General features: G+C 42.6%; 1 protein-coding gene across 1 annotated transcript; it reads left to right on the top strand.

Annotated features, from left to right (window-relative positions):
- The first annotated feature begins 704 nt into the window (after window positions 1–704).
- On the top strand, window positions 705–19,584 carry fech (ferrochelatase). The gene is made up of 11 exons (XM_037117306.1): window positions 705–949; window positions 2,698–2,788; window positions 5,251–5,370; window positions 6,213–6,361; window positions 6,838–6,972; window positions 8,344–8,450; window positions 8,772–8,870; window positions 10,083–10,190; window positions 11,924–12,088; window positions 13,124–13,183; window positions 14,504–19,584. The coding sequence occupies exons 1-11, from the start codon at window positions 910–912 to the stop codon at window positions 14,639–14,641; spliced, it is 1,212 nt and encodes a 403-aa protein (XP_036973201.1). The 5' UTR covers window positions 705–909; the 3' UTR covers window positions 14,642–19,584.
- The last annotated feature ends 2,062 nt before the right edge of the window (window positions 19,585–21,646 follow it).

The following is a 21,646-nucleotide window of genomic DNA, read 5'->3' as shown; positions in this document are numbered from 1 at the left end:
CTCTCTCTCTCTCTCTCTCTCTCTCTCTCTATCTATCTATCTATCTGTGGGCGTGTCCGGCACGAGCTGGGGCGTGGCTACCCTGTAATTTCGGCAAACGTAGATTGGACGTCATACTAAGATAACAGCTCTTCATCAAGGAGCCACACTTAAGGCCGGAAATGTGGTTCGGATTTCTCCACAATAAACGCATACAATTATTACAATTATCCATAGCCAGTGAAATATATAAAAAACACACACACAATAAAATGTTCCCCAAAATCAATACATTAAAGTAAAACTGTACCTGCGAATACCTTTTAGTATCAATTTGATACAACAGATCTAGAAGTGCATTACTACAACCACCAGTCTTGTTACAGTAAAATTAGATATCCATGGTCAGGATATGTTTCAGTTTAAAACTATTCATTATTTTTGCTTAATGTATGGTCTCAGCACATATTTCATACTGTTCACAATAGATTGACAATTGAAATGAAAGCGGCTGCCATATTCTATTTCTGTAAATGTGTAATCTTGATTTTTCAGTTTCTTCTCTTGTTGTTTTAATGTTTTACCAGTAAAATAACTAACCCTTAGTTAAACTGAAAACATGTCATGTTACAGCGCATAAAAAGTCATGAATCCGTGGGATTACAAATGTTGCATCATCCTATGGTCATCGTCAGTGGTTTTATTTTGAACTTGTAAACCGGAAGTGTTGACGTCGTCCTTAGCACACTTGACAGTGTTTGTACTGCCAGCCGGTGGCAGCTGAAGGAATCTGGCGGACACATCGGACTGGGCAGAGAGTGATTCAGTGAGGGGAAACACTCGTGGAGACAGCCGCCGGGAACACCAGTATCCGACGTTCACCTGAACGCAGACAGAGACTTCTATCGGCAGTGGGCGAACAAAGTTACCATGATGGCAGTCCTGGGCAGCGCCGGTCGCTTGATCCAATGTAAGTGTGACTGTGCAGCTAAGTTAGCGCCGACGAAAGCCGCACACGGAAAGCTTAAAGTTTCGTGGTTTAGCTCAGACTTCAGTGTTAAACAGCACAACTAGCCGCTCTGTATCTGTGCTGCAGTTTGAGTCACCGTGCTGTAAACTGGACACCACGCCGTGACATTGGCATCATCATTTCGTAAACGGGCATTAAGCTAGCACGGATACGGAAGTTTAACTTCCTGTCGGTACTTTCACCATGTAACCCTCGCAGGTACTTTAACACAAACTAAATTGTATTGTTGACTACTGTAGGAACGACATGTCTCTCTGTGTACTGAAACTTGTTAATTTTTGCCTTATGACTCACGCTTTATCCTGATATTTGACGATAGGTCACTGTTGGTGGGCTTTTATTTTACTCACCAATGGCCGTGTTTCCGTAACCAGCCCGTGGCTAAGATCAGTTGCCTTGATGCAGCCCAACATTACTGTACGTTACCGTTTAATGTTAATGTTATATAATGGACTTATCCCGTACTTGGGCTGCATTTAGTAACAGCCAAAGGACCCGTAATTAACTTGTCTTTAACGGTCCGGGTTTCCGCGGCCAGTAAGAAGAACTTCACATTAAGACGCAGTTACACAACTCCACTATTGTGAACTTGCATAATCACAGCAGGCCTCCCGGTGGCGGCTCGAGGTACTGCAGCCGCGTTATGAAAGTAAAGCTGACCGTATGGAGTGGCTGTGTCTGATCCACTAGATTGTTCATTTACGTAAATCAATAGACATTTGCCTCTATATGTACTGTGAAGTTTGTTGCATATGTCTTTGGTGTTTGTGGCCGCAGTGATGCTCACTGGTAAAGTGCAGGTAAGGTCGCTTGGGTGACCTCAGGAGAGAGGTCATTATGTAGCCAGGAGAACATTATATTACATAACATCTTTATGAACTCGTGTTTTGAGGCCAAATATTGTTATTTTGTTCTAAATTTTGGTATAAAGTGATTGGCATTATACCTGGAATGTCATTGTGGTAACTGGACTTGCATTTCTGCAGCACTTTTCCAGCCTACCGACTGCTCAAAGCACTTTATGGCACTCGTCACATACACACACTGATGGCCAAGCAAATCAGGAGCAATTTGGGGTTCACTGTCTTACTCAAGGACACTTTGACATGCAGCTGGGGGACCCAGGGATTTGAATCAGCGACCCTCTGATTAATACACGACCTGCTCTTCCTCCTGAGCCACAGCCGCCTCCGGTCCATATGTATAATAAAGACAAACCTTTGAGTGGGCTGTGGATGTACATTACTGACATTTAGCAGTGGCTCACACTGAGACTGATGAAGGATAGCAGTGAGAATACCAGAGTTAACCATACATCCTGTTGGGGTTATGAATATCTGCAGACATGGCGATCCATGCAATCACTGTTGAGTTATTTGGGGTAGGAGTTCGGCTCATAAGCTTCAGTGAATATGTGATGATACACAAGATGTAGTACATGTGTTGGCAAGGATTTATTTAAGTTTTCTTTAAAGCAAAAAAAAAGTTACATTTAAGGAGAAAGTCAAGAGTGCAAGAGGTTAAATTATGGCAGCAAAACAAATCAGTGGTATTTATGATACCTGTGTGGTTCTGCTGAAATTTTGGGTAGCAGGAAATGTATGATAATGAATGCTTACTTACCTGCATGAAGTCATGCGTTGTGAGTGACAGATGCATGGATAATCTGGTTTCTTCATCTGCTTTAGTTGCCAGGAGCAGTGTCAGTCTGAGTGTAAGGAGACGCTCCACTGCTGCTGCTTTAGCCCAGACGGCCACTCCAGAAACACAGGAGAACAGGTGACACACACACACACACACACACACACACACACACACACACACACACACACACACACACACACCCTCAACCATCAGACGCCTGACACACACCCTTCAGGACACCAGCCGAATGTGACATCCTCTCTTAGTGGAGATGTCCCTGAGCAATTAAACAGTACGAAATGGGAGCAGGATCAATAGATAATGTAGCAGCAGATATGAGGGTAATGAAATGTGGAATTATTAACTTAATCTTTAATAATGGCCTTCAAGCCAAGTCAGCATTTCATTTAAAGTATGGGATGAAAAGCGGCAAAAAATGCCTGAGATGAAAGAATTCGAGCTGTGAGTTTCAAAAGCAAAAGACTAAACAAGTTGGATTTTACAGTTGAAGAGTGAGAGATTAAGTCAGAAGTCGAGTGGTCGAGCCACATGCACTCTACACAACTCCACACAATATAAAATCTTTTGTCCGAGACTGTTATCATGTTGAGCTACACAACTGATCTCCGACCAGGTGCAGTGATTACAAGATGTGTGTGACTTCTCTGAGTCTTGCTGTGTGATGCCTCTGGCTTCAAGGTCATTCTTATTAGATACCGCTCTTTTCTTGTTATATCTTCGACAGCTCAAGAAGAACGAAATGAATTTGTCATTCGTCTTTCTGCAATATCTCTACCTTTTGAAATAAGACAGCTGACATCTGATTGCTTTTCATACGGCCTGGGGACATTTGCATATCCATAGTTGGCAGACTGCTGGCTGTATAATTTTTTTTTTTTTCCCCCCTCTACTTATAATCATCTTATTAACCTTTACAGTTTAATATTTAAACCAACAGGCTTGAAACCATTGAATTAATCTAGATCTTCTAATGAATGATGCATCATGAAATTCATAAAAATGAAAAAAGGATGAGATTTGTCCGTCGACAGTTTCAAGATCCCAGTCCCAAGTTCATAAACTGTGTACTCCTGAAACACAAAGAAGCAGCAAAATCCTCAGATTTGAGAAGCTAATATTTTAACTTGATGAATGACAATAAATTAGCCAGTTATCAACATCATCATGGATGATTAAGCTATTAGAAATCAACTGAGAAATCTTTCAGGTCTTTAGATTTGTTGGGTTTGTGTAAAGTCGTCTGGAGAAACTGAATGGAGCTCACTCAGTGGAGCAGCTGTTGGACAGATGCCAGTCTGTCCTGGTTTAACCTTTTGGTTTTTTTAATAGAATGAACCAGTAGATCCATGCCAGCTGACTGTAGGCGACCTCTGCTTTCTGGGGATGTCTGTTTGCACGTGATCCTTCTCATCTCCGTACTGTCAGCTTTTTGGCTCTATAAAGTCCTGTGAAGACGACAGCCGAACAATACTTCTGAATGAGACAGCAGATTCTTCAAAGGGCATTCCAGTTCACACGTGAATGCAGAAATGGAAGCCACAGCTGTGCATTTTTCAGCTTTACAGTGGTTGCAGTGGTGATGCAGTGCACAGTTAAAACCACTGCAGCACCCTTGATATTAGCTGACTGACAGGCTAATATTAGCTGCTGGCTTCAGAAGCTGACAGGGCTTGTGATCATTAGCTGCTGCTGGGGCCAGAGTTATTTGTAACGTTACACACGGACCAAATAGCTGCGCAAGGTTACGTTAAATTCACAAAGTGACACAATCTACTTGAGCTAACACTAGTTTAATAAACTAAGAGGACAAGCTCACACACTGCCAGGGTGCATGTTAGTCTGACGAGCTGACCGGACAAACTGAGATCACCCGCAGGAGCTAGTGTAACATCACAAGCTCTCAGCTCTGAGTTCTGCGTAGTCCCTCATTGGAACTGTTTTCAGTTCAGTGGTCACTTTGTTTAGGGGCCTTTTTATATATGAGGAATGTTTTTGTCATCAGCTGTCTGCAAACCTGCTTGAAAACAGTAAACTGAATGACTGCTGGCAACGTCTTTCTTTCTGCTATCTTTACCTTCTCTTGGGGAATGTTATGCATCTCTAAAGCGAAGGTGAAGAAGAAAAAGAAGAAGTTGTTCAGCGTGTCGTTCTCCCTAATGACCACCAACTGCTGCAGCTTAGTAGAGCCATACAGTATAGACAAGAGAGCTGCGTTTCCTCTAGGGTTCTGGATGGAGGTGAAAAAAAACATGAGTTTTAAACGACAATCTCATCAGAGCTGTGGAATCTGAAATCATCCATCTTTGCTCACTACATCTTAGCCTGTAGTGCATCTGTGTTGTGCGTTCCCTAAAAACATCAGGTCAAGTCATCAACGATCAGTGATGCACAACAAACCTGTGGACAAAGACTTAGACATCAGCAGGCAGAAACCAAATATGTCAATATATCAATGTGCTGTGAGATGTCATAATAGAGAGGCCCATTAATTCACCGTTAATCAATAACCTCAACACATGTTTGTGGGGAGTGATGAGAATGTTGGATTAATGAGTGTGAATCACTTGTGCCTGCAGGAAACCTAAGACGGGCATCCTGATGCTGAACATGGGAGGACCCGAGAAACTAGAAGATGTCCACGACTTCCTGCTGCGGCTCTTCATGGACACAGACCTGATGAAACTCCCTGTGCAGAAGTATGAACCACGGACACACACAGACACACACAGTCACACATACATTGTCTGCTTCTGTGTAAAAGTGACTTTTTTATAAATTGTTACTCACTAAGTTACTCGACCGTTAATGAAGCAGCATAGTGTATATCTTTACTATTGATTGACAGTCAACTGAGGAACTGACATCAACACATGCAAGCCTTTGTCTGTTTCATTACAAAAGATATCACATCAGCAATTAGTCAGTAAACAACATTATGTTCAGTCTGCGTTTGTTCAGTGACACAAACGCTGGCCTGAGACTTGAGCTAAAAATAACATTGTAAATGTGCTGTGGAAAGCACAGGCAATGGCCTCCAAAGTCATAGGATATAAACACACACACACACACACACACACACACAGTGAATGGGGAAGGTTGTTGGGTCAGAGTTCTCTGCTGTGTCTGTGTCTGTTTCATAAGTGATGATGAACCAACAAAGGGTTTCTTGTTGCTGCAGAGAAAGAAAAAAGCTCTTTGGTCTTCTTCTTCCTCTTCTTTTTTTTAACATGTGAAATAAACAACGCAGATCCTTGTAAAACAGTTGTTCCCCAGACAAATAGACAGGTGACCCATTATAACATGAACCAGCATCACAGGTTATGGCTTCAGTGTGGCTGTGACTTACAAATGGATCATGTGAAGATTTGGCTTGAAACTTTTTGGAACTGATGTGTCTCTCTCAAAATAATGTCAGTTCAACAGAAACACAGTTACATATCCATTTCTCATTTGCTTTTGGTGTTTTATGAATATATTAATCTACTATAATACAGTCTATCAGTTAATCTCACTCTTCATTCTCTCCCCCGCTTCGCAGTAAGCTTGGTCCGTTCATTGCTAAGCGTCGCACGCCGAAGATCCAGGAGCAGTACAGTAAGATTGGAGGGGGCTCGCCCATCAAGCACTGGACCTCTATGCAGGGAGAGGGCATGGTGAAGCTGCTGGACGAGATGAGTCCTGAGACTGGTGAGGCGGCTCAGATTGAGAGTTTGAGTGTCCTGTAGGCTTCTGACATCCCTGGTATAAGACATGTTGGCATGTCAACAGTGCTGCTGTGTTGCCTACGGGTGGACTCATGAGCAGCTGTGTGTGTGTGTGTGTGTGTCAAGTGTAGATAGTGACACAGTGAAGGAGTGCCTCCTCAAACGCCTGCACTCACCTCACTGATAACAAGCAGCTGTCTGAAAACTGACCATATCTAGTCGTTTCCAATTTAGCACTTCAGGAACACCCCTGACAATAATCTCCATAAGAGCTTCCTTTTACAATCCGGACTGAGTGAATCCTGTTATTCAGATATTTCAACAAATGTACAAGAGACAGATTTGTGTTTTTTCAACGTCGTTTCAACGTTTGTATTTAAACGGTCAAACTGTTGGCGACTGATGAGTTTGTTTCACATGGCCGTTGGTTACTGACTCTCCCTGTCTCTCTCGTTTCAGCTCCGCACAAGTTCTACATTGGTTTCCGGTATGTTCAGCCGCTGACGGAGAACGCCATCGAAGAGATGGAGAAAGACGGAGTGGAGAGAGCCGTGGCCTTCACACAGTATCCTCAGTACAGCTGTTCCACCACAGGTCACAGCCGCACACAGTGATATCGCTATAAAAAGAATGTCACAACACCGTTGCAGGACTGTGACCATATCTACCAACACATCATGTGGTTGTTTTTCTCGTAAAGTTCATGGATCTAACAAGGGAAGGCAGTATACTCTCTTAAAAGTGTCAAGAATGCTCATTCTGTGCACTGAAGCTCTTCAGAAGCAAGTTACAAACTGTCCAAAGATCACGTGTTAAATGAATTGCAAAGGAGATAAAAGGAAAAATGTTCAGATAAAAAAAGAGGTTTGTGGCCGTTAGTGTCACCACACCCTGAGTGGTATCCACCCTGTTAACCTCTGCTGTCAGTAAATATCAGCAGTCAGTAAGACTGCATCATGCTGGATGGAGGAGTCTCTGAATCAATCATCATCTTTATGAAACGCTGCCTGCAACACATTCTTAACTATTTGGGCTTACTTCTTGATTCCAACATTATGCATGAAGGTATTTTTTTCTTTGTGTAAAACATGTATCTGTCAGTTCCACTGGTGTACGTGTGTATTTGCATACATAGAGGAAATAGGGGAAATGAGATCCGATCGCAAGAGTAAATCGAGACGCTTTGAATCCAGGTGTGAATTATCGGGCTCGAAGCTGTCCGCTTGTGATCGGATCACTTAGTATAGATTTTAAAACTGAATGTGAATAGCCTCTGTGTTCGTCGAAAGGCAACCCCAGACCCTTCAGTGACATCCAACAGTGTGCACAATCAAGTACACGTGGGAAATGCAGTTCCCAAATGTAGTTCCCAAGGTCTAAATGCTTGGAGGCTAAATCAATACAGAAACCAAACTGAAGTTGTTGGAAAATGTGTTCTGTTTGCCAGAGTGCACACACCACAGCAATAGCAGCCAAATGTGATGCTTCATATTGCTCACAAGGTGCAGTTTTAAATTGGGATCATGACAAAGAGGTTTTTTTTGAATATACTTCAATTTGAAAACCTCTGAGGTTCCTATTTTACGTGCTGATCAGGGGGATAACCCAAGTGTTGTGGTGTTGTGCAGTCAGTGTCGGTGCTGACCAACGTAATAAGTCATTCAAGAAGGCTCATACATTGTATTAAAAAGTCCAAAAAGCAGATGAAATATATCCACTTCACCTCTCATTTCGATTGTTAACTCTGTTTTTGTGGATCCCCAGAAAAGGAGAGACTGACCCAAACGATGCAGCTTGTCTTTGGGAATTAGTTTATAGCCTGAGCAGTCCTGCCTTTGAGCAAGGCACTTGACCTCGTTCCCTCCAGTGGAGCTGCTCAGTGATCAACAGAGAACACTGGCTGTTGTGTTTTTATATTGATTAATATTTATAGTATTGATATGTTCTTCTTGGTTGTCTTAACAGGCAGCAGTCTGAACGCCATCTACCGTTACTACAGCAACAGAGGCGAAAGGCCAAAAATGAGCTGGAGCGTCATTGACCGCTGGCCCACACACCCCCTGCTGGTGGAGGTGAGACACACACACACACACACACACACACACACACACACACACACACAGTTTGCCAGAGAGCCCATCAGGCACCTCCTTCTGTCAGAGAGACCAAGTTGTGGAAAATAAACTGAGTAGGGGAAAGAAGTCGTCATAGCAACTAATGAGCCGAAAGTAGCTATGGTTGGTGACCATGGCAACTAACAAGCGTGACTGTCTTAAAGATCCCTACATGTAACAGAAAATTTCAATAAAATACATAGAATAAATTCATTGATCAGGTTTGTGTGTGTGTGTGTGTGTGTGTGTGTGTGTGTGTGTGTGTGTGTGTGCGTGCAGTGTTTTGCAGACCACATCAGTAACGAGCTGCAGAAATTCCCAGAAGATAAGAGAGACGACGTCGTCATCTTGTTCTCAGCACATTCGCTCCCGATGGCTGTAAGTACCAGCAGTCCTGCCTGCTGCTGCTGCTCTGTCCCAGTTGTACACATTCTCATGACGGGTGCAGTGACACCAGCACTCGTCCCTGTAAACGCTCCCCCGTCCCCCCCCATTCACTTTAATTTAAACCCATGTGACTAATTCAAAGGCAGGTCACAGTTCTCCTTTGTTCAGCAATTTCCTGTCAATTTGCATTTTGTTATTTTTTTTCTTGGCTCAGTGTGGCAAAGATAAAAGTTAACAAGGCCGCCCACATCAACATCAATAGCTATAACAATACATTTAGCTATGTATTGTTTTTAAAAACTCCACACCACAGCTTTAACACACAGCTATATTGGGGAACAATATCGTTGGAGTGTTTCGATGCACGGTAGAAACGCTGACAGCCGATCAAAATCTATTCCAATTTGTGGGGCCTGTAATTGGCTAAAGTTTGGGACATTTTTCTCCAAAATGATGTTGCAGGAGTGCTTATGATATTGGTCTCTTACTGTGTTAACTGACTGGTGGCATTTATGAAGCATTCTCGGATGCTATAATTATTGCAAGTTACTAAATGCTTACATAATAAAATATTAATCTATACATTACAATTCAATGTCACAATTTTATAAAACCATTTAGGCTGGGGGGATTTTGCCTGTTTGTTTTGTTTGTCTGTTTAAGGTACAGCAGTAACAGGCCATAGTGTCAATTTCCCTAAGCTGCATACACAGCCGGAGCACACATCATTATAGTTATAGTGATATAGTTATAGTGATTGGTGTTGGACAGGCTAGAATTTAAAACACCGTGATGGTGTTCCCTGCATGCACAACCATTCACAATCATTCACAGCAGAACCATGTTTACCATTTCCCCAATAAAGAGCCAAACTTTAAAGTTCAGGAATTTACCATTCAGATACAGGTATCCTTTGATTATTAATATGTGGTTCTGAATGAGTCCAGTTTTTTTGTAGTATGTCAGTTGGTATCTTAAATCATTTCAGTACCCTTTCCCAGGTTACCATATTACTGATGATGCTATTGTTGCTGATGCTATTTATACCACATTTACACCACAAACAGACAAGTATTTCTGCTTATGATGGCACTAATACTATCACTGCCACTGGTATTAGCACCACTACTTTTATTACTTCTGTAACTGAACTTTAACTGCTATAAATAATAAGATGGCATTCCTGCTGTTAACTGTGTGCAGGTTGTAAACAGAGGCGACCCGTATCCTCAGGAAGTGGGAGCCACAGTTCAGAGAGTCATGGAGAGACTCGGGCACTGTAATCCTTACAGACTGGTGTGGCAGTCAAGGGTGAGTACGCACACACACGCAGGTACTTGAAATAGACTGAGGCATTGTGTCAGTGTTAGAAAGGTGGCATCATCTAGTGGTTGTTTGCTGCAACTGAACAGCAGGGACAATTACAACCAGCAGCAGTCAGTTTGTCATTAAGTGTCATTAAGTGCCATTAACCTTATTTGGTCGTACTTTATAATGCAGCCTGCCATTTACAGTCTAATTTCATTGCATGAACTGGAAGCAATGAAATATGTCCCAGTTCTTGCTGGTTTTTACTGGCGATGCTGTCATGGTGAGAGTGAAAATTGTGGACCAGACAGCTGAATAATGAAACTGTAAAACTCCATAAGGTGATAAGGTGATGATTCTTGGTAGGTTCATCCCTACGATTTCAGATTCAACAAAATTGCACTGTAAATTGTAATTGCTCTAATATAAAGGGTGTTTATTTAAATAAAAACAAGTGTGTATACGTGTGTATTTAAACTTTTCTTATTTGTTGCTTATTTTTTTGTGGCCTCCACACTAGAGAAAGAAACATGGATGTGTACTGGGCTCGAACGTTGGAAGTTCATTGTTGAAACATGATGTTTCTCATGATGAGATACAAAAGTAACCTTTTGTGTTATTATGATAAACAATGTGTCTTGTTACGATGTGAAACATTTCATATATTAACTTTATATTTTCTTTTATAACAAAAAAGGTCTTGTTTTAATTATATTCTAAGTTTATAATGTTGATCTAATGATGTTATAATGGAAGTTTAAGTTTGATAAGAATCAGTTTCGTGACAACATGAACATATTTTTAGAACAGTAAAACATCTTTTCATAAGAACAGATATTATAATGTGATACAGATCTATTTTCCTTTTCTGGTGTGGCAGCAGTGTACACTGTAATTCTTCAAACAGAAACACTTTTCTCATTCTGAGAATAATCTATAATTTAACCTGAAATCTTATCTTTTAAAGTAGATCTTCTGGTATAGCAGAAGTTAAAAGGATTTTCTTAATATGTCTTTTCAGGGTTTTTTATTTTTATACATGAAATATCTGCAATATTTATAGCTGTTTAACTACAACTTCAAACTTTACAGTACAGTTCTCTATTCATCAGAATCATAGACTGTTTAATTTTTCTTGGTCACCACAAGATGGAGCTACTTGTCTGTCTAATGCTGCAGTGGACAACCCCCAAAGCTTTTAGTTCTCAGGTCAGAGTGGCTGACAGCTTACAAAAAACCCACTCCTCACATGAATTGTACCCACAGCCATTCATCTGTACACAAAAGAAGAGGACTTAGAAGTGTTGCCAGCTCCCCGTACAGCAGAAAATAAACCAAGCATGTGGAAATAATACCTGAATTACTGTGTAAAGAATTTTTGTGTTGTTGTAGCATATTGAAATTAATTTTTAAGACATAAATTTTGTTTGTTGCAAGATAAAACCCTTCTTAGGAAACTCATAAGATTGCACAGTCATGTTAAATTAAGGTGTGCATCATGAGAATACCTGGATAACCCGCACATCTGCAGCACTCACAAACTGCATGATATGAAAAGGTTTGTCCTGAAGGTGGCAGTGGAGGGAACATCACAAAGTCATAAAAAAATGGACCATCATCTGGAGACCTTGAATGTCCACAAGAGCAGGCATCAAAGAGTTGTACCATGTCGACACCTGTGACTCCCCACCTCACTGAAGTTAAACTGTTGTCACGCCCTGTGTTTGGTCTTTCAGGTGGGACCCATGGCGTGGCTCGGCCCCCAGACGGACGAGGTGATTAAAGGCCTGTGTGAACGAGGGAAGAAGAACCTCTTGCTGGTGCCCATCGCCTTCACCTCAGACCACATAGAGACATTACATGAGCTGGACATCGAGTATGGACAGGTGCTGGGGGAGGAGGTAAGGAAGCCCCAGGCTGATGAGTCGGCCTCTGTCTGCACAGTTAAATGAACAAAGTATCACATGACGGTCTCAAGGTGAGGAGAGGCTGAATATTACCTGAATGTTCCAGATAATTTGAGATACTTTAAATTCTCAGGACGACACGGACAGACTAGCTGCTTGAAGCATTCACCAAAAACATACACAGAAATGACTGAGAACACTATTTTTGTTAAGAGATCATTTGGAAATTCGGGAAGACGATAAGCACAGTGTTCATTCCTAAAAGTAAACATTCAAGTCTCTGCACGCCAGACAGTCAGATCAGGTGATCAGAGAACCTGAAACCTGGAAACACGGAGATCAGAAATCAACTAACCCTGCATTGTGTTCACTTGAAGTGGAATCTGTATGATGGTTAGACTTGAGACTTGATATCCAGTTTAGGAAGCAACCGTGCGCGCGTGTGTGTGTATGTCCTCTGTTTAAAGGCACCAGTGAGGTGACCACCAATCAATGTGACTGGTGCCACAAAGACACACACACATACACACACACACACACACACAGCTGTCTGTACTTCTTTACTTCTGAGAACTATGACATGATTCATTCCCAAATCTTGTGTCAGGGGGTCGTAACACCGACCATAACCCAAAAATGTCCTCACTTTCCAAACACCTCCTCACTTTGCAAACATGTCCCCACTTTGCAGGTTGTCCTAACTTACCGAAGTGTCCTTGTTTACCAGAACACCTGTCCTCACTATTCAAGCATGTCCTCAGTTTCCAAGTGTGCCCTTTGTTTCGAATCGTGTCCTCCCTCATCAAAAAGTGTCCTCTCCTTCAAAACATGTCTTCACTGTCAGTGCTTTAAGATTTATGCCTTTCTCTCGTTAAGGTCCTTAGCAAGAGTTAGTGGACATCATTATGTTGAATATTGAACTACCTGTCCTGTTTGACTTTGTTCATATGAACTGTGTGTGTTTGCATGTTGGGTCCAGTAGTATGCCGTGTGACAGATTTGTCCGTCTTTCTTCCTTTGTGTCTTCAGTGCGGAGTGGAGAACATCAGGAGAGCAGAGTCGTTGAACGGGAACCCTCTTTTCATGAAGGTACGTTTCACACACACCGAGCTGACCCATGTCTACAAACACCACATGGAACTGTCCCGCCATTCAAATGTTTCCATGACCAAGAACCACCAATTTTCATCCTAGGTAGAGAGGAAAATATAGATTGAAATGTAGACATATGTTTGCATGAAGGGGAGGTGACAAAAGACACACAGAAAAAAAGTAAATGATAAAAAATACATTAAGAATTGAAAGAAGAGGAAGAGACTGCAGGAAGACAGGCAGGGCTCTAATCATAGAAAAGGAGACGGCAGTAGAAGGTTCTGTGAAGTAAGTGAGCTTCAGGCACGAGAGGCTCAATAAATGGATGCCTTCCTTCCTTATTTCCTTCCTTCCCTCCTCCACTCCTTCTTTCTTTCTTTCTTTCCTTCCCTCCCTCCTTCCTTCCTTCGCTCCCTCTATCCTTCATTTTTCTCTGCCTTGTCCCTGTCTTTCCTTCCATCCAACCTCCAACCTTCCCTTCTTCAACTCTGCAACCATTTTCACAACAGGCAACTCCTACTGCTGTAACTGTGTGTGTGTGTGTGTGTGTGTGTGTGTGTGTGTGTGTGTGTTGCGTGTGCAGGGTTTATGAAAGGAAAGGGGCAGATCAATGGGAACCTTTAGAGCTGACTACAGTAGAACTGAACCGCCCGGCTGGCTGGCTGGTCAAACCCGCCGCGCTCAGAGACCCCTCGCCAAGTGTGTGTGTGTGTGTGTGTGTGTGTGTGTGTGCGTGTGTGCGTGTGCTTGAGAGTATAAATCAATATCCAGAGGATGATTAGTTGGTAGTTACTGAAGGATGGTTTCCTCAGCGTAGTTTTAGTTTCTCAGTGAGCTGCATCAGTCTGCTGCCGTCTGCAAGCAGCAGCTGCTGGAAAATAAAGAAAAATACATTCATCTGAATTTCTTCTGCAGAGCCTGGCTGCTGCTGTTGGCTGTTTATTTTTTAAATAAATCCTCTTAACATCGTGACATCTTATACAATCTTTTTTAATAATGTCACTCTTCATTTAGACCTTCCTCTCAAATGAGTACTTTCATTTATATCTATGCAGGAAGTGTTTGATGTTATTTAGATTTACTTTGGTGGAAAATGAGCAAGCAGCGGGACATAATTCATGAACAAAAACAATGTTTGTGTGGTGATTTGTAGTAACTCCAAGTTTCTAACTGAAGGGAAAGTTACAAGGAGGCCTTGGGTGGGAAACTTTGTCTGATGAGCCGAGACACAACCAAATGTTCACAGAGATAAAGGAGGGAGAATCTCTTTTTACTTCTGTCTCGATAATAAACGTGTGTGTTTTCCATCCTGTCCAGACTCTAGCAGACCTGGTCCACTCCCACCTGAAGTCCAACATGCCCTGTTCCCGCCAGCTGACCCTCCGCTGCCCGCTGTGCACCAACCCCACCTGTGGAGAGACCAAGGCCTTCTTCGCCAACCAGACACTGTCATAGAAAACACACACACACACACACACACACAAACCCACACACACACGCAACCACACAGGCACACATCTGTAGGTGCCCTTCTTGCAGCAGTGCTACCCATGCAGAAACTGAAGGCCTTCTTCAATAAAACACATGCATACTATAAACAATAAACACATACTGTCTCTCCAGCAAGAGTGTCAGTTACACAGTGAACAGATCATGAGGAACTGGCCAAATGGTTTCTGCAGATACAATTTGGCGTTTGTTTTATTGTACCTGAGTGTCGGAGCGAAGGAGTTAAGCCACTTCAAACATAAGAAAAATACATTTACAGGTAGATCAACAGTTATGCATTTTGGAAGTCACACTTAAACAATGATTGGAATTCTTTATATCAGGCATTTGATAAACGGATGATGCAGTTTATGGTTTACATGCATTGATTGATTCTCGTGGGATTTGGAGACAATAAGACGAAACAGACTTCTTCTCTTTGAACTGGATCAGTCAGTTTCAGAATCTGACTGATAAGTGAAAAGCAAAAAAAAAAGTTACCTGAATATTCTTCAGTCTGACCGGCACACCGCGGAGAAAACAAACGTCCCTGTAATTCCAACAGATTCCGTTTGGTTTAGTTTTGGCAGATAAAAGAACTGGCACTCTGCAGAAACATCTGCTCACATCACATCTGCTACAGAAAAAGCCTCTCACTAGTTTTGTTGTTGTTGTTTGTGTTTTTTTTGAAAATTATAGTTCCCCTGCTTACATTCCATTCACTTGGCCCCTGCAAACTCCCATCAGAGATCCTGCTTCTCTTCTTGCTGGTGCTTAATGAATCACAGTCAGCCGAGGGTGATGACACCACCCATTAGGGACCCCTATTGTTGGCTGTTTCTCTTCCCCGTCATCACGTCTGTTGCTTCGTGCCGTTGGGCCAGGAGCCAGAAACCCCGTCCCATCCAGCCAGTCCTGGCAGTGTCACTGGAGGAGGTTGGTGCTCCTCAAAACCCTTTGCTCGATAAATGAATTTGAGTGAGCTTATTGGTACGGTCCCACACGCGCAATTCAGTGTGTGAACATTGCCTGCTGAGGCGAATATTGCAGTGAAGTTCAACAAAGTTAAATTCCACGTGAGGCGAACACACTCGTTTGCTCACGTAATTTTGGGTGTGTGACCGTACCCTGGGAGAGAGAGAGAGCACGATTTAGCACAAATTGCAGCTACTTTAGGGATTCGACAGATTTTACTTTGACTGTCAAGACAAAATCCAAGATAAAAACTAAGACATTAGTAATTAAGAATTATAACTAGAAAAAATTAATGCTGCGTCATTTTATGTTGGTGCTATACATAGGTAACAAAAAGGTATTGCATGGCTTCTATAGCAGACTAGATTGCAGCTGTAGTCCAGCTAAGTTAAAGAGGGTCTGGGGTGGAAACCTCTCAGGGTGTCGTGAAATCATTTGTGGGGTATTGTGACTTGGTTTACAAGCTTGGAGAAACATGTTGCTATGATACAATTTCATTAACAAGTTTATTTTTATACTCTGCGTTTGCTTTTTTTCCTGCTGTATTGTTAAGCGCTTTGAGCCTCTTGGCCACTGCCGATGACATCAAAACTAGAAAAGGGAAAATTTTAATTGTCACCGTTGTACCCGTGCAGCTTGTGAGATGGATGTTCCAATCGACACAAACAAGGCTGGTTGAGTGTAGTGTACACGTTACTGGGTACTGAAATGCAGATGTCTCTTTTTGGTCATATGTCATCACCACATCTGGTCCCATGAGAAGACAGCAAGGCTAGTTAGATGCCAACCTGCTAACAATCCTGTAATGACATCCGTAGTTTTTCTTTAAATCGGCTCATTATTTACTAAATCAGTGAGTAATTTTCGACCTCTAAGCTAAATATGTGCAGATACTACTTCATTATTAATGCTGATCCAGTACTTTTAGACCTATGATTTTGTGCCCTATTTAGTGATTAGTGAAGGCCTTCTGTTCCATTTAGTTACTCTATATAGATTATACAGTGTGAGCTAGGGACTATAATACAAACAAGTTTCTACATTTGAATCATAAAATGTCACATCTTTGTAGGTGTGATGAGAGCAGGACAAAAAATATTTTTGAGGGAAAAGTATATAAGACCGTCAGGAAAATAACAGTGATGCTGGAATTGTCCTTCAGTGGCAAGATGCAGTATGTGTTCATTAAAAAGAAATACTATGTAGAGACGTAGCAGAGATGTGTCAAAAGTACATATATTGAGTGTGGGGCTAGTGTTTCATTTGAATGTCAGTTACCTTTGATTTCCGTCTGCCTAACCTTCAGTGCAGTTCATTTTTGTTCGTCCGCTCACACCCGCTGACTGCAGCACAACTACTAAATGTGAAAACCTAACTGAATTAGTCAGTGGGTTGACTTTATTTTGTTCCACCTTCAGGTGCTACAACTCCAGAAAATGTCTCGATGGTTAGAGGTTTTATCCCATCTGCTGTCCCATCCACTCTGATTATTTTGAGACATTGCGAGACTCCTAATATAATGTGTAAATGTCAAAACAATGTCACTTTTTATGGTTAGTAACTTGACCTTTGACCTCCAACCTTGTTCCCCCTCTCCTGTTTCTGTCCCGTTACGCCATGAGAATGTGCCTTTTACACTGGCTAAGTAGAAGTACTGGACTTGTGCTTAATGTCGATTTAATGTGTGCTTAACCAAAATGCTAACAGGAAAAATCCTCCCTGAAATCTGAACTTACATGTGCCTGCTGTGATCTGAGCCGTCAACAGCTCTCTCCTCACGTAGAAATCCAGAAAGATGAAACACTTCCTAAATGAACTCGGTTCAAGTTTGGCCAGTGGTCTAATCCTCCAGCACTGAGCTAACTAGATATTGGGTGAGATAGCGAGCTACAGTATCACTTACTTTTAAGCTGCCCAGGGTGCTAGCTTTCTTTTCACGAGGTACATGATGACCTCTGCAACTGTGGCAGGCTTCATATGACAACTTTGCTGAGAAAGATATGTGATATTTCTGATGTCTACAGTGTCCAAGAGCTGGTGACAGAATTTACACAAAGTCTGTATCAGCGGTGGCATCTAGTTTAAAAAATATCTCTGGTTTAGAGGAAGACAGTAGATCAGCCTGAACTACTGAGCAGCTGTACACTGTATCTGGGGTCACCAGCTAACGAACCACTACAATTATGTAATGGGATTTAAAAAACATGGCTACTCGTGCGCCTTGAGTCGGCTCCAGTGCTACCACGGGGTCAAACAGTTTTGGAATAATGCACGAACACTCCCAGATCAGTAATATCAAGATTTTCCCCGATCCTCTTTCTGCTGCTGTTGTGCACTGTTAGCTTGCTTGCTAATTAGGTCCGCTTGCTTATGCATTGTCCTCACTCACTAACTAGTTAGCTCACTACTTCACTAACTGCAGACATTCTGAAGATGCTGTCAGTAAAAGATGGCCACTGACTTTCTAATCATCTGCGCTTGATTCAAATCCAGAAAAAAGCAGAGCGTCAGACCGGGGATGTCTTACACTCCCCAATTTGCTGTCAGCGGAGCTACTCAGAGACATTTGAAGTGTTTCATTCTGGATAGGTGCTTACACTAACTCAGATCAGCCTCTTTCTAGTCACCACAGACAGTATACACGGTATCTACAGCTGGAAAATGCATTTGGATGTGGTTGCCTGATTACCAAACAATAAGTCACCATGTTCAAAGAGGTTTAAGTTTTTTTTCTTCTCTTCATGTGAAGCTTTGTTACCCCTCCTGCCAGCATTTATGTTTTACTCTTTTAACATGGTAATATGTTGTAATCACTGGCAACCATCACCAGAGCGTTCGTGAATTGTACAGTTGTCTGCTTCCACTGTGCAAGGCCTCATTCAGACCTGATCAGAGAACACCATTTACACTACATTAATAAAATCATGGATTTTCACAGACAGGACAGTGATGCTCTCCCAGTTGGGTCCAAATGCAACACTCGCACAACCCTGTGCTAAAAACACCGCAATGCCTGATGTGGTCTGAATCAAGCCTAATGCATGCAGCAATGCACTTTACAACACGTTCTCATTTAATACAACAGCGTTACTTCTTTTTGTACTTCCAGCACTCTTCCAGACATTTGAAAAGGATGGTTTTGTTTTTCGAGGAATTTACTTGACTGATTCTGTGTCTCTGCATGCATGACAGAACATTATTTTAAGTGATGGTGTTAGCATAGCTTAGCTCAATTACTTGATATCAGTGGGTTCAAGTAGCAACTCAGCTTGTGTAGTGTAAAGGATTATCTCCGTACTTCTGCGCAGCCGCTAGTCGACCCCACAGACATTTAGCATTTGAGGTAAGCTGAGCTAATTACGCTGTTTTACTTCAAGATGCATAGTAAAGTAAAGTCCTCTAGAAACCAAATGATCTTTTGAACACGACTTTCCCTGGGGAAAAAAATCCAGTTTGTGCAGAAATGGCTAAATGTTTACGTCACAGCAGGGAGACATGCTAATGTCTGTGATGGGCGGGTTTTTCCTCCACCAACATGTTTTCTGATTTATTTTTATCTATCATCTGTGAGTCAGTTTTAGCAACTCTGTATGCAGAGTTTTCTGTGTGATGTGTGCGTGTGTGTGCGTGTGTGCGCGTGTGTGTATTTAGCTGAAAATGCATTGCGCAGAGTTTGTATATATGAAAAAGATGCTACAGCTTTGTTGCAGCTACGGCATACTTTCTCTGTTGTATTGATTTATTTATTTTTGTTTTGTTTTTTTTTTCCATGTGTATAAGATGACGCAAACCACCTGTCTCAACTGTTTGAATCATTTTTTAAAAAATATTTGGGAGACATGGTTAGCAGTGCGATTACACACAACGATGAGTCTTCCTTCAAAATAAAATACAATTAAATATAAAAATAAAAAAAAACAGCAACTGGTGTAAGATGAAGTGTCTGTGTGGTTTTTTCATACAAGGCATGTATACACTTAGCAATTTTGATGATTGTAGGGGAAATGTGGTGAAATCTCTGGATACATCCAACAACAGCTGAGTCAGAGGTGACACAATAAACACATGAACCGTAGTGTTGTGTCATTCACAAACGTTTCGTGCAAAAGAAAACATGTTTTTGAGTCAGCAACCTGAGCAAAATCTCTCACATATGGTACATGCTACAGCACGAAGCTGGAGGCCAAACAGAACAGTGTGAGAGATGTGTGGACGGGAATGAAACATCACGGGGATGAAGGGGGAAGACAGGCAGACATCAGGACGTGATGTCAGCCAGCTGTCTCCTGTACTGGGGGACATCTGTACAACCTGAGTCTGAGTCAGGAGAAAGTCCCAGTGCTGTGGAAGACGTCCTGCTTGGCTCCAGTCCCCAAGAAGTCAAGGCCGTCCGACCCGGGAGACCACAGACCAGTCGCCCTCACATCTCATGTGATGAAGGTCCTGGAGAGACTGGTCTTAGCCCAGCTGAGGCCACAGGTGAGGATGTTTCTGGACCCTATCAGCCCCCGAGTCGCTGATGCTGTCATCCACCTGCTGCAATGCATCTGGATGGTGGAGGAGGCATTCTTTGATTTCTCCAGTGCTTTCAACACCATTCAGGCTCTGCCGCTGGGTGAGAAGCTGCAGGTGATGGGTGTTGACGACACAATGATCTCCTGGATTACTACTTGACAGGCAGGCCACAGTTTGTCCGTCTGGGCAGTGTTCTGTCTGATGTGGTGGTCAGCGATACAGGAGCTCCACAGGGAACTGTGCTTTCTCCCTTCCTCTTCACCTTATATACCGCTGACTTTCAGCACAACTCTGAGTCATGTCACCTGCAGAAGTGTTCTGACGACTCAGCTGTTGGTTGGTCGGTTGTATAGTATGTTGTAGTATAAGCCAAGGAGAGGAGGGTGAGTACAGGACACTGGTAGACAACTTTGTAGAGTGGTCCGAACAGAATCATCTGAGGCTGAATGTCGACAAGACCAGAGAGATGGTGATCCACTTCAGGAGGAAGAAGAAGCCTTCGCCGCCACTACCAATGAGAGGGGAGGTGGTGGAGGAGGTGGAGGACTACAGATACCTGGGAGTGGTGATCGACAACAGACTGGACTGGAAATCTAATACCGAGGCTGTGTACAAGACGGGGATGAGCAGACTCTATTTCCTGAGGAAGCGGAGATCCTTCAACATGTGCAGCAAGATGTTGGAGATCTTCCACCAGTCTGTTGTTGCCAGTGTTGTTTTCTTTGCTGCTGTGTGTTGCGGCAGCAGCATCAGAGCCAGCGACACTAACAGACTTGATGAAATCATCAAGAAGGCTGGCTCTGTACTTGGTCTCAGGCTGGAGCCTTTTGAGACCGGGGTGGAGAAGCTATCTATCTAATTTGTTTATTTTGAGTGGATGTGGAGGAAACAGTATCCTCTGGCCTTGCACACCTCCTATATATCCTGACAGAAAATGGCGAGCATTTTGAAAAACTCAAATAAATTAACATTTCAGTGACAACGTGGCTCGACAGACCAATAGAGCTGTTACGTTAGTGAACAATGTTACGATATGAGTCCAAACGCTGGTCGAGGTCTGTGGTTTTGAGTGAAGCACCTCAGCGACCATCTTAGCAGACAGACATTAATGTCCTCCTCATGATAAACTGTAATCTCTTGCCCCTTAACTCTCCCCCATCTGTTTCTCTACTCTTCATATCTTTCTCCTTTTTTCTCCGTTCGTACCATCGTTTCCCCGCCCCGTCCTTTCTACGTCTCCTCTTCTTCCTCCTCCCTTGCATCTCTCTCCCCCCATCACCCTCCTCTCAATTTTCTCCCCTGTATCTTATCCAATATTCCGTCTTCCCCCTTTGTCTTCAGCCCTTCTCCTCCTCTCTCCTCCTCTCTCTCCCCTCGGCCCCATTTTCCCTCCGTTTTTCCAATCTTTCCCTCATCTTGCGGCCCCCCCCCGCTCCACTCCACACCTTCCCATTCATTCCTATCTCGTTCTCTCCCCCCTCC

This window comes from Acanthopagrus latus, chromosome 12 (assembly GCF_904848185.1).
Source record: "Acanthopagrus latus isolate v.2019 chromosome 12, fAcaLat1.1, whole genome shotgun sequence".
Classification (NCBI taxonomy): domain Eukaryota; kingdom Metazoa; phylum Chordata; class Actinopteri; order Spariformes; family Sparidae; genus Acanthopagrus; species Acanthopagrus latus.
Note: the sequence above shows the minus strand (reverse complement) of the source record. Positions and strands in the feature narration are given on the sequence as shown.